The sequence below is a fragment of the Mesoplodon densirostris genome, chromosome X (assembly GCF_025265405.1).
Source record: "Mesoplodon densirostris isolate mMesDen1 chromosome X, mMesDen1 primary haplotype, whole genome shotgun sequence".
NCBI classification, from domain to species: domain Eukaryota; kingdom Metazoa; phylum Chordata; class Mammalia; order Artiodactyla; family Ziphiidae; genus Mesoplodon; species Mesoplodon densirostris.
The window spans coordinates 31335036-31348938 of NC_082681.1; the positions used below are offsets into that span (position 1 = coordinate 31335036).

Consider the following 13903-nt stretch of genomic DNA (forward strand, 5'->3'; position numbering starts at 1 on the left):
AAAAAAGCCAGGCATCTGATCCAGGAAACACTGTCAGTTACAATACTTTTGATAGACAGGCATGGGGAGATCCAAAACCAGGTATGAGAAAGGATAGGTAGGGCAGTGGAAAGTAATCCCACGATTCTGGATATTCAGTTAATCATTAGGCCAAACAGGCAGTCAGTTGGAACAGCGTACAATCTAAAGCAAATATGCTGAGTCCCAGAGAGACTGGGGTTCATAAAGTCAAGAAATTCAGTTATTGAGGTAGTTGATTTTACTGATTCATCCAGTAAAATTAATTAATTAATTAATTTTATTTATTTATTCTAAAAACTCAGATACAGGAAAATAAGACAGGATCCCAGTGGTTACATATGGAGGCTTTATAGCCAATCATGAAAGGGTTCACAATTCCATTTCTTCCACTTAACTACTTGTAATGGTTAATTTTGTGGCAACCTGCTTAGACTATAGTACTCACCCACTTTGCTAATCTAGGTGCTACTTGTGACAGAAAACCTCAATAGACTTTGGAACAAAGGAGACATACAGATAGCTAACAGGCATATGAAAAGATGCTCAACACTGCTAATTATTAGAGAAATGCAAGTCAAAACCACAATGAGATATCACCTCACACCTATCAGAATGGTTATCATCAAAAAGTCTACAAATAACAAATGTTGGCAAGGATAAGGAGAAAAGGGAACCCTTGTACACTGTTGGTGGGAACGTAAATTGGTTCAGCCACTATGAAAAACAATATGGAGATTCCTCAACAAAACAAAAATAGAACTACCATATGATCCAGCAATTCCACTCCCAGGTATGCTTCTGGGAAAAATGAAAACACTAATTTGAAAAGATACATGCACCCCATGCATGTATCTTTTCAAATTAGTGTTTTCATTTTTCCCAGAAGCATACCTGGGAGGGAGGGAGACGCAAGAGGGAAGGGATATGGGGACATATGTATATGTATAACTGATTCACTTTGTTATAAAGCAGAAACTAACACACCATTGTAAAGCAATTATATTCCAATAAAGATGTTAAAAAAAAAAAGAAAAGATACACTCACCGCAATGTTCACAGCAGCACTATTTACAATAGCAAAGACATGGAAGCAACCCAAGTGCCCATAAACAGACAACTGGATTAAGATGTGGAATATATATACAATGGAATATCACTCAGCCATAAAAAAATGAAATACTGCCATTTGCAGCAACATGGATGGACCTAGAGAATATTATGCTTAGTGAAATTAAGTCAGAGGAATACAAATGCTATATGATATCACTTATATGTGGGATCTGAATAATAATACAAATGAATGTATATGTAAAACAACTAGACTCACAAACATCGAAAATAAACTTGTGGTTACCAAAGGGGAGAGGGTGGGGGAAGGGACAAATTAGGGGTATGGGATTAACAGATACAAACTACTATAAATAAAATAGATAAGCAACCAGAATTTACTGTATAGCCAAGGGAATTATAGCCATTATCTTGTAATAACCCATAATGGATTATAACCTGCAAAAATATTGAATTAATATGCTGTATACCTAAAACTAACACAATATTGTAAATCAACTACACTTCAATTTTTAAAAGTCTGATTTTTTTTTTAATACAACAGAATATTTAATTACATTAGTTTCCCATAAACACACAAGTCATTTAATGATGTTTATATTGGCCACTTCCATTGGTTGGCAAGAGGCTCTTCCACTAAAGGCTCCCATGGTTTCCATTGCACCATTTTTCTTGCCAAACTTAGTTCATTTTCAGCCTGAAGAATCACCTCTTCTATTTGGCCTCCCTGAAGTTGCTCTTCTAATTTTTTAACATTTGGTTCCGCTTTAACCATACTCAGCTTCTCATTTGTAATCTGTTCTGTATACTTTCTATATGCTGCATTTTTAGGGATTTGTCCAAGAACATCAAGAATCTTTGTATACAATATTTTTAGCCTCTCGTGTGGACTCTCACATACAGCCAATCCCACAAGGCCAGTGGTCTTCTTCAGCAAGCCCGCCATGACAGCGCCAAGCAACGGGGACCAAAAGTCTGATTTTGTTAATAATATTTGCATAAGATGTGAAGAAAATGCCACGAAGAGCTTTGGAGGGCAATTTGATAATACATAGTTATTAAGATTGCTTGTACCCAAAGATAAAATAAATTCAATCATCTCCATTACCGCTACAGAAAATACTTGCACCTGTACACACAAAGCCATATACAAAATTGTTGATTGTAGCCCTGTTTCTACTAATGACAATTTGGAAACAACCTAAAAACCCATGAAAAGGAGAACAGCTAAGTAAACTATGGAGTGTTCATATTATAGGACAATACAAAGCTAGTAAAATGGATGAGCTAGATACACATGCAGCAACAAATACTCTCCCAAGACACTTTGTTGAGTGAAGAAAAAACAAGCTGCAAGACACTGTATAGAAAAATACCAATTATGTGATCATGCACACAGGAATACACAGGCACCTACACACACAGACACACCCCAATAGGAGCATACATATATAAGCATGAAAAAGCCTGGCAAAATTTTGGAAGGATAAAAATCAAACTCATGGAAGTAGTCAATTCTGAGAAGAAAGAGTAGACTGGAGTTGGGTCTACCGTTTCATATATAATGTTTCATTTTTTTAAAAGAACAATGTAATTAAGATATTAATTAAAATTAGAAAGAAAAAAAACTCTGACCCTGGAATGAGAAGACATAAAATGCTGAAGAATTCTCCCTGGCATGAAATAATTCTCCTTGTTCACAGCTACCAACTACTTGGCCCTGCACATCTCTTTTGGGCATGGCTCTACAGTTCTACATTTCCTCAGCACCAGGCCACAAATCCATCCAAGCCAACGACTGCTTCCCTGGACTCACAGGCACTAAACCATATCCAAAAAGGAAACTGGTATTAGATCAAAGTGATTTGAAATGAAAGTCCATCCCAACTTACCAAAATGTCCAAAGTCCTCCATTTTCTAATAGTTTGCAGGGCTGAAAGCCAAAACAAAGGAAAAAAGGTCAAAACATGCATATTTTGAGAGCTCACACCTCTCTGCTTGTCACACTCTGCATATTTGGCCCTTCTTCAACTATTTCAATAGAGATTTTCCCATTTTTAAAACTTGCAAACTTGTAAGCTGCCTCTTTATCAGTAAGTTAACTAGAATTTGCCTCTCAGTTGCCAAAGCACCAACTATATATCACTTTTTTTTTTAAGAAAATGAACGGTCTCTGGAGTTTTGCTCCTCAATTGGCACTAGTATATATCCCATACGTCTAAACTAAGAATATTCTAACAATGGTAAAATGACCAGGACTTGTTTAATCAAACAAACAATTACCTTTAATGCAGACTGTGTTTTGCAACAAAAGAACCATTTCATGGTTATACAAGGCAATTAAACTATAATAGTGGTATATACATCTTATCTTGACTACTATATTATAAATTGTAAATGTCATAGAAATAATTTTAAAGGTACCAATTTTGAACACTTACTATGTATCAGTTACTCTACGACCACTTTAAATATATTATTGCATTTAAATTTTAATCCTATACCAAAATGTAAAGAAAGTATTATCAGCCCATTTATTAGATGAAGAAAGTGATGCTTAGAAACATTAAGCAACTTGCTCTCAAGGTCACACATCTAGTAAGTAACAGAGTCAAGGTTTGAGTCTGGTTTTGTTACATTCCAAAGATAGCAACAACGGCACACATAATACAACCTTTTACATATCAAATGGAGAAGCTGAATCTGGGAAAGAGATTGAGAAAATGACCCTATGGGAGTTTGCTTGGTAGCGGGGACTCTATCTCATACATCTTTGTATTGCCCACAACACATAGCCCAGTTACTTGCACATAATACTCAACAAATATTTGTTCAATAAGTAAATAAATGTAAAGTTACAGAAAACTAAAATAGAAGGCTTTCAATATGCTATTCCACTCTTAAATAAATATTGCAGTTTTAATTCATTCTCAATATAACATTACTTGCTAAAGGACAACACTCCATACAAAATAGAGCTATCTTAGACTTGTCATCACTTATTAGAAGCAGGATAAGCTCAACAGAAAATTGCAAGATTAAAACAAAATCAATGAATGGATTTGACATTTTATGAAATCAAAATGAACGTACTACCTGTGACATGCTTTTAGTTTTTGTTTTGAAAATTATAGCTCATTTTAAATATTACACACCATATCTTCTCTTTGCTTTGAAAACCTTACAACTACCACTGGCCAAAAGCAATAAAAATATGAGTAGCACCTGAAAAAGAGAAATGTAATGAATTAAATCTCTACCTACGTGGGAAGGTAAAATGGTTCAGCCACTTTGGAAAATAGTTTGTCAGTTTTTTATAAAAAACATACATTTACCATATGACACAGTGATTATGTTCCTAGGTGTTTAACTAAATGAAATGAAACTTATGCTCACACAAAAACATGCATGTGAGTATTTATGTAGGATTTATTCTTAATCATCAAAATCTGGGGAAAAATTCCTATCAACTAGTGCATAAATAAATTGTGGTGCATCACATCAAATAATGGAATCTCAAAGCTTATTTAGCAATTAAAAGGAATGAACCACAGATATGTAACAACATGGATGAATGTCAAATTCATTACAATAAGTGAATAGCCATCGCAAAAGGCTACACACTGTATGATTCCATAAATATGACATTCTGGAAAAGGAAAATCAATAGGGATGGAAAAGAGATGGGGGGGGCTACTGGAAATGTTTCATATCTTAATTTTGTTGGTTTGCACTTGTCAAAACTTACAGAACTCTTTGCTAAATAGGGCAAATTTTACTGTATGTAAATTATACCTCAATTTTTTTTAATTAAAAAAAAGCCTCACTTCAAGTACTTATAATGAAACTATTCGCATTTTTGAGTCCTATCTTGTTTCAAAAAAGGAGGGGATATGGCTACAAATAGATCTAATGCAAAAGGTAACAAATTTTATAATCATTTTAAAAATAAGTGCTATCATTTGAAATAACAATGTAATAAATTGTGATGATTGAAGTTCCTTCCCCAAAAAACGTGAGTAAGGAAATCATAGCAGAGAAAACACATGGGCAATACAATTCAGATTAAACTAGCAGTGAGGTTAGTACAAAAATGCACACTATAATGTCTTTCCACTTCCTAGAGAATGGTCACAAATTTAGTTCAGGGCATCCCAGCAATTGATACAAACAGGGAGGTCCAATGGGTTACATGAGTCCTGTTGTTGCTCAGTAAATAAAAAAAACAATCCAATTTCTTAGGAGCAGAAAGAGAAACATATATTATAAGCCAAAAATACAAAGAGGAAAAGGAAAACAAGAACACTGAGATAGAAGCAAAATACAGAAAGAAAAAAATGGCAGGATAATAAATAAAGCCAATGATTGGGTATAAGGGAAAAATACTACAACTGGCAAATAAAAGATTACACCAATTAATTAAAAAGGAAAACTGCAAACCATAGACATACCAGGCTCTCTCCCATCTCAGGGTCTTTGCTCTTATGGTTCCCCCAGCCCTTTCCTTGACTGACTTAGCTTAAAAATCACCTCCTCATAGAGGCCTTCCCTGATAATGCAATCTAAAGTAGACCACCCTACCCACATGACCCAGTCTGTCTACTAGACTACAAGCTCTATAAATGAGGACAGAGCCTTTTACTTATTTATTTAACTGCTTCATCCTTAGTGCCTGAATGCATGCTTGGCACACAGTAAGTGCTCAAAACATATATTCAACCACATGTTTTAATCAGAATAAGAGGAAAACTTAAATCCTCTTGGGTATTTTCAAATAAATTTGGTAATCATTCATTAAAAAAGAATAAATTTCTACTAAAATACAAAAAAATAAAATTCAGCACCAAAAGAAATAGACGCATATACTCCAAAAATAGAAAAATACATTTTTTAAGACAAATGTTTAAGTCAACTGGAACTGATGGATTCAGTAGAACTTCCTTCAATCTTTCTTAGACTATACATTCTTTTGCTTCAAATTATTTTTAAATACAGAAAAAGAAGGTATGCTACCCATGTCATTGTATAAGGCAGATATGGTTTTATTCTAAAATTGAGAAGCAAAGTACCAAATGAGGGCATTCTAGGCTGATCTTACTTTTGATCAAACAAGGTGTGTGTTTGTATATACATATATCATATATATTATTATATATTATTTAAGTTGTGTATGTGTGTATAACCTGACTAAAATCCTAGAGTCTTAAGAAATAGAACACTAGGACATAATTTTTTAAAGTATCAAGTATAACTATTTATTGTATGAATACAAGCTAATTTAATGTGTTAACGGGAAAATATATTAAATTATTTTTTCAATAGCTGCCAAGAAACACTGGTAACATTCAACATATTTTCTTGATTAACAAAACTACAGATTTTCATTTCTAACATGAAAAGGACACATTTAAAAAATAGAATCAATAATATATTTAATAGAGAAGTATGACCAGAATTACTTTCTCTAAAATCAAGAACAGGCAAAAACAGAACCCCACAAATGCTGTTTATTTTTTCCTGGTTGCCACTCTCTTTTAATGGAATATTGACTAAGATTATCAGAGAGAAGAAAAAGGAACTGAAGGTACATTTAGGAAAGGAAGATACTAAAAATCATTTCTTGCTTATGACATGAATATACAGTACTAAGAAAATCCAAAGAAGTTAACCAAAAAATTACCAGAGGTAATAAAATGAGTCCATCAGAATTGTGGAGTGAAGTAAGTCCACAAAAATAAATTAAATGCATCTCTATATACTAATAATACAGAAAATACAATGAATAACTCAAAAAAGAAATGAGATTACATTCACAGTAGGTACTAGAAACATTAATGCCAGTGCATTAAGTTTGTGACAAAAAGAAAATTGAGACCCTAATGAGTGAAAAGTGGAAGAGTTAAAGAAATGAAGAAATGTACCTTCCTCGTTGTTAGAAAGATTAAAGATGAGAGTACTCAAACTCACAAATACATATTACAAAAGTTGTCACAATTATGCGATATTTTAACTAAATGAGGGAGACTAATCAGTGGTATAGAATGTGCAGAAACAGACTCAAATTATTATTATAATAACTAAAACTATTGTAAAAAAATATAAGTAATACGGAAATGGAGAAAAGAATCATGTATGAATGTTTTACCAGGTGTTACATACATATTTAAAAATAACTCGGGGGGCACTCTCAAGATGGCGGAAGAGTAAGACACGGAGATCACTTACCCCCACAGATACATCAGAGATGCATCTACACGTGGAACAACTCCTACAGAACACCCACTGAACGCTGGCAGAAGACGTCAGACCTCCCAAAATACAAGAAACTCCCCACGTACCAGGGCAGGGAAAAAGAAAAAAGAATAAACAGAGAGAAAAGGATAGGGACAGGACCTGCACCAGTGGCAGGGAGCTATGAAGGAGGAAAGGTTTCCACACACTAGGAAGCCCCTTCGCAGGCGGAGACTGCGGGTGGTGGAGGGGGGAAAGCTTCCGAGTCGCGGAGGAGAGCACAGCCACAGGGGTGCGGAGGGCAAAGCGGAGAGATTTCCGCACAGAGGATCGGTGCCGACCAGCACTCACCAGTCCAAGAGGCTTGTCTGCTTACCAGCCGGGGTGGGCCGGGCTGGGAGCTGAGGCTCGGGCTCCAGTCTGAGAGCAGGGAGAAGACTAGGGTTGGTGGCGTGAACACAGCCTACAGGGGGCTAGTGCGCCACGGCTAGCCAGGAGGGAGACCGGGAAAAAGTCTGAACCTGCCGAAGAGGAAAGAGACTTTTTCTTCCCTCTTTGTTTCCTGGTGTGCAAGGAGAGGCAATTAAGAGCGCTGCTTAAAGGAGCTCCAGAGACAGGTTCGAGCCGCAGCCGAAAGCACAGACCCCAGAAACGGGCGTGGGACACTGGGGCTGCTGCTGCCGCCACCAAGAGGCCTGTGTGCGAGCGCAGGTCACTGTCCACGCACCCCTTCTGGGGAGCCTGTGCAGCCCGTCACTGCAGGGGTCCCAGGATCCAGAGACAGCTACCCCGGGAGAGCGCACGGGTGCGCCTCGGGCTGCTGCAACGTCACGCCGGCGTCTAACGCCACAGGCTCGCCCCGCCTCTGTGCCCCTCCCTCCCCCCAGACTGAGTAAGCCAGAGTCCCCGAAGCAGCTGCTCCTTTAACCCTGTCCTGTCTGAGCAAAGAACAAACGCCCTCCAGCGACCTACACGCAGAGGTGGGGCCAAATCCAAAGCTGAGACCCAGGAGCTGTGAGAACAAAGAAGAGAAAGGGAAATCTCTCCCAGCAGCCCCAGAAGCAGCGGATTAAAGCTCCACAATCAACTTGATGTACCCTGCATCTGTGGAATACATGAATAGAAAACGAATCATCCCAAATTGAGGAGCCGTGTGGATGAAAGATTCTTGGTGCTGCAGCCAGGAGTCAGTGCTGTGCCTCTGAGGTGGGAGAGCCAACTTCAGGACACTAGTCCACAAGAAACCTCCCAGCTCCACATAATGTCAAACGGCGAAAATCTTCCAGAGATCTCCATCTCAACACCAGCACCCAGCTTCACTCAACGACCAGCAAGCTACAGTGCTGGACACCCTATGCCAAACAACTAGCAAGACAGGAACACAATGCCACCCATTAGCAGAGAGGCTGCCTAAAATCATAAAAAGTCCACAGACACCCCAAAACACACCACCAGACGTGGACCTGCCCACCAGAAAGACAAGATCCAGCCTCATCCACCAGAACACAGGCACTAGTCCCCTCCACCAGGAAACCTACACAACCCACTGAACCAACCTTAGCCACTGGGGACAGACACCAAAAACAACGGGAACTACAAACCTGCAGCCAGCAAAAGGAGACCCCAAACACAGTAAGATAAGCAAAATGAGAAGACAGAAAAACACACAGCAGGAGAAGGAGCAAGATAAAAACCCATCAGACCTAACAAATGAATAGGAAATAGGCAGTCTACCTGAAAAAGAATTCAGAATAATGATAGTAAAGATGATCCAAAATCTTGGAAACAGAATAGACAAAATGCAAGAAACAGTTAACAAGGACCTAGAAGAACTAAAGATGAATCAATCAATGACTAGAAACACAATAAATGAAATTAAAAGTACTCTAGATGGGATCAATAGCAGAATAACTGAGGCAGAAGAAGGGGTAAGTGACGTGGAAGATAAAATAGTGGAAATAACTACTGCAGAGCAGAAGAAAGAAAAAAGAATGAAAAGAACTGACGACAGTCTCAGAGACCTCTGGGACAACATTAAATGCACCAACATTTGAATTATAGGGGTTCCAGAAGAAGAAGAGAAAAAGAAAGGGACTGAGAAAATATTTGAAGAGATTATAGTTGAAAACTTCCCTAATATGGGAAAGGAAATAGTTAATCAAGTCCAGGAGGCACAGAGAGTCCCATACAGGATAAATCCAAGGAGAAATACGCCAAGACACATATTAATCAAACTGTCAAAAATTAAATACAAAGAAAACATATTCAAAGCAGCAAGGGAAATACAACAAATAACACACAAGGGAATCCCCATAAGGTTAACAACTGATCTTTCAGCAGAAACTCTGCAAGCCAGAAGGGACAGGCAGGACATATTTAAAGTGATGAAGGAGAAAAACCTGCAACCATGATTACTCTACCCAGCAAGGATCTCATTCAGATTTGATGGAGAAATTAAAACCTTTACAGACAAGCAAAAGCTGAGAGAGTTCAGCACCACCAAACCAGCTTTACAACAAATGCTAAAGGAACTTTGCTAGGCAAGAAACATAACAGAAGGAAAAGACCTATAATAACGAGCCCAAAACAATTAAGAAAATGGGAATAGGAACATACATATCCATAATTACCTTAAATGTAAATGGACTAAATGCTCCCACCAAAAGACACAGATTGGCTGGATGGATACAAAAACAAGACCCATATATATGCTGTCTACAAGAGACCCACTTCAGACCTAGAGACACATACAGAGTGAAAGTAAGGGGGTGGAAAAAGATATTCCATGCAAATGGAAACCAAAAGAAAGCTGGAGTAGCAATTCTCATATCAGACAAAATAGACTTTAAAATAAAGACTACTAGAAGAGACAAAGAAGGACACAACATAATGATCAAGGGATCGATCCAAGAAGAAGATATAACAATTGTAAATATTTATGCACCCAACATAGGACCACCTTAATACATAAGGCAAATACTAACAGCCATAAAAGGGGAAATCGACAGTAATACATTCATGGTAGGGGACTTTAACACCCCATTTTCACCAATGGACAGATCATCCAAAAGGAAAATAAATAAGGAAACACAAGCTTTAAATGATACATTAAACAAGATGGACTTAACTGCTATTTATAGGACATTCCATCCAAAAACAACAGAATACACTTTTTTCTCAAGTGCTCATGGAACATTCTCCAGAATAGATCATATCTTGGGTCACAAATCAAGCCTTGGTAAATTTAAGAAAACTGAAATCATATCAAGTATCTTTTCTACCACAACGGTATGAGACTAGATATCAATGACAGGAAAAGATCTGTAAAAAATACAAACACATGCAGGCTAAACAATGCACTACTTAATAATCAAGTGATCACTGAAGAAATCAAAGAGGAAATAAAAAAATACCTACAAACAAATGACAATGGAGTCACGACGACCCAAAACCTATGGGATGCAGCAAAAGCAGTTCTAAGAGGGAAGTTTATAGCAATACAATCCTACCTTATGAAACAGGAAACATCTCGAATAAACAACCTAACCTTGCACCTAAAGCAATTAGAGAAAGAAGAACAAAAACATCCCAAAGTTAGCAGAAGGAAAGAAATCATAAAGATCAGATCAGAAAAAAAATGAAAAAGAAATGAAGGAAACGATAGCAAAATCAACAAAACTAAAAGCTGTTTCTTTAGAAGATAAACAAAACTGATAAACCATTAGCCAAACTCATCAAGAAAAAAAGGGAGAAGACTCAAATCAATAGCATTACAAATGAAAAAGGAGAAGTAACAACTGACACTGCAGAAATACAAAAGATCACGAGAGATTATTACAAGCAACTCTCTGCCAATAAAATGGACAACCTGGAAGAAATGGACAAATTCTTAGAAATGCACAATCTGCCAAGACTGAATCAGGAAGAAATAGAAAATATGAACAGAACAATCACAAGCACTGAAATTGAAACTGTGATTAAAAATCTTCCAACAAACAAAAGCCCAGGACCAGATGACTTCACAGGCGTATTCTATCAAACATTTAGAGAAGACCTAATACCTATCCTTCTCAAACTCTTCCAAAATATAGCAGAGGGAGGAACACACCCAAACTCATTCTATGAGGCCACCATCACACTGATACCAAAACCAGACAAGGATGTCACAAAGAAAGAAATCTACCGGCCAATATCACTGATGAACATAGATGCAAAAATCCTCGATAAAATTCTAGCAAACAGAATCCAACAGCACATTAAAAGGATCATACACCATGATCAAGTGGGGTTTATTCCGGGAATGCACGAATTCTTTAATATATGCCAATCAAGCAACGTGATACACCATATTAACAAATTGAAGAAGAAAAACCATATGATCATCTCAATAGATGCAGAGAAAGCTTTCGACAAAATTCAACACCCATTTATGATAAAAACCCTGCAGAAAGTAGGCATAGAGGGAACTTTCCTCAACATAATAAAGGCCATATATGACAAATCCACAGCCAACATTGTCCTCAATGGTGAAAAACTGAAACCATTTCCAAACTAAGATCAGGAACAATACAAGGTTGCCCACTCTCACCACTCTTATTCAACATAGTTTTGGAAGTTTTAGCCACAACAATCAGAGAAGAAAAGGAAATAAAAGGAATCCAAATCGGAAAAGGAAATAAAAGGAATCCAAATCGGAAAAGAAAAAGTAAAGCTGTCACTGTTTGCAGATGACATAATAATATACATAGAGAATCCTAAAGATGCTACCAGAAAACTACTAGGGCTAATCAATGAATTTGGTAAAGTAGCAGGATACAAAACTAATATACAGAAATCTCTGGCATTCCTATATACTAATGATGAAAAATCTGAAAGTGAAATTAAGAAAACACTCCCATTTACCATTGCAAAAAAAAAGAATAAAATATCTAGGAATAAACCTACCTAAGGAGACAAAAGACTTGTATGCAGAAAATTATAAGACACTGATGAAAGAAATTAAAGATGATACAAATAGATGGAGAGATATACCATGTTCTTGGATTGGAAGAATCAACATTGTGAAAATGACTCTACTACCCAAAGCAATCTACAGATTCAATGCAATCCCTATCAAACTACCACTGGCATTTTTCACAGAACTAGAACAAAAAATTTCACCATTTGTATGGAAACACAAAAGACCCCGAATAGCCAATGCAATCTTGAGAATGAAAAACGGAGGTGGAGGAATCAGGCTTTCTGACCTCAGACTATATACAAAGCTACAGTAATCAAGACAGTATGGTACTGGCACAATAACAGAAAGATAGATCAATGGAACAGGATAGAAAGCCCAGAGGTAAACCCACTCACATATGGTCACCTTATCTTTGATAAACGAGGCAGGAATGTACAGTGGAAAAAGGACAGCCTCTTCAATAAGTGGTGATGGGAAAACTGGACAGGTACGTGTAAAAGTATGAGATTAGAACACTCCCAAACACCATACACAAAACTAAGCTGAAAATGGATTAAAAACCTAAATGTAAGGCCAGAAACTACCAAACTCTTAGAGGAAAACATAGGCAGAACTCTCTATGACATACATCACAGCAAGATCCTTTTTGACCCACCTCCTAGAGAAATGGAAACAAAAACAAAAATAAACAAATGGGACCTAATGAAACTTCAAAGCTTTTGCAGAGCAAAGGAAACCATAAACAAGACCAAAAGACAACCCTCAGAATGGGAGAAAATATTTGCAAATGAAGCAACTGACAAAGGATTAATCCCCAAAATTTACAAGCAGCTCATGCAGCTCAATAACAAAAAAAACAACCCAATCCAAAAATGGGCAGAAGACCTAAATAGACATTTCTCCAAACAAGATATACAGATTGCCAACAAACACATGAAAGAATGCTCAACATCTTTAATCATTAGAGAAATGCAAATCAAAACTACAATGAGATATCATCTCACACCAGTCAGAACGGCCATCATCAAAAAATCTAGAAACAATAAATGCTGGAGAGGGTGTGGAGAAAAGGGAACACTCTTGCACTGCTGGTGGGAATGTGAATTGGTACAGCCACTATGGAGAACAGTATGGAGGTTCCTTAAAATACTACAAATAGAACTACCATATGACCCAGTAATCTCACTCCTGGGCATATACCCTGAGAAAACCATAATTCAAAAAGAGTCATTACTAAAATATTCATTGCAGCTCTATTTACAATAGCCAGGACATGGATGCCAACTAAGTGTCCATCATTGGATGAATGGGTATAGAAGATGTGGCACATATATACAATGGAATATTACTCAGCCATAAAAAGAAACAAAATTGAGTTATTTGTAGTGAGGTGGATGGACCTAGAGTCTGTCATACAGAGTGAAGTAAGTCAGAAAGTGAAAGACAAATACCGTATGCTAACACATATATGGAATTTATGAAAAAAATGTCATGAAGAACCTAGGGGTAAAACGGTAATAAAGACACAGACCTACTTAAGAATGGACTTGAAGATATGGGGAGGGGGACGGGTAAGCTGTGACAAAGCGAAAGAGAGGCATGGACATATATACACTACCAAAC

The 13903-nt window shown here is 37.1% G+C and overlaps 1 protein-coding gene across 1 annotated transcript; it reads right to left on the bottom strand.

Annotated features, from left to right (window-relative positions):
- Positions 1-1651: 1651 nt before the first annotated feature.
- LOC132482385 (NADH dehydrogenase [ubiquinone] 1 alpha subcomplex subunit 5) lies at positions 1652-2051 on the bottom strand. The gene has a single exon (XM_060087675.1). The coding sequence runs from the start codon at positions 2033-2035 to the stop codon at positions 1685-1687; it is 351 nt and encodes a 116-aa protein (XP_059943658.1). The 5' UTR covers positions 2036-2051; the 3' UTR covers positions 1652-1684.
- Positions 2052-13903: the final 11852 nt, after the last annotated feature.

Excerpts from the sequence above, each read along its gene's own strand:
- LOC132482385 (XM_060087675.1), bottom strand. The coding sequence starts at position 2,035 with ATGGCGGGCTTGCTGAAGAAGACCACTGGCCTTGTGGGATTGGCTGTA.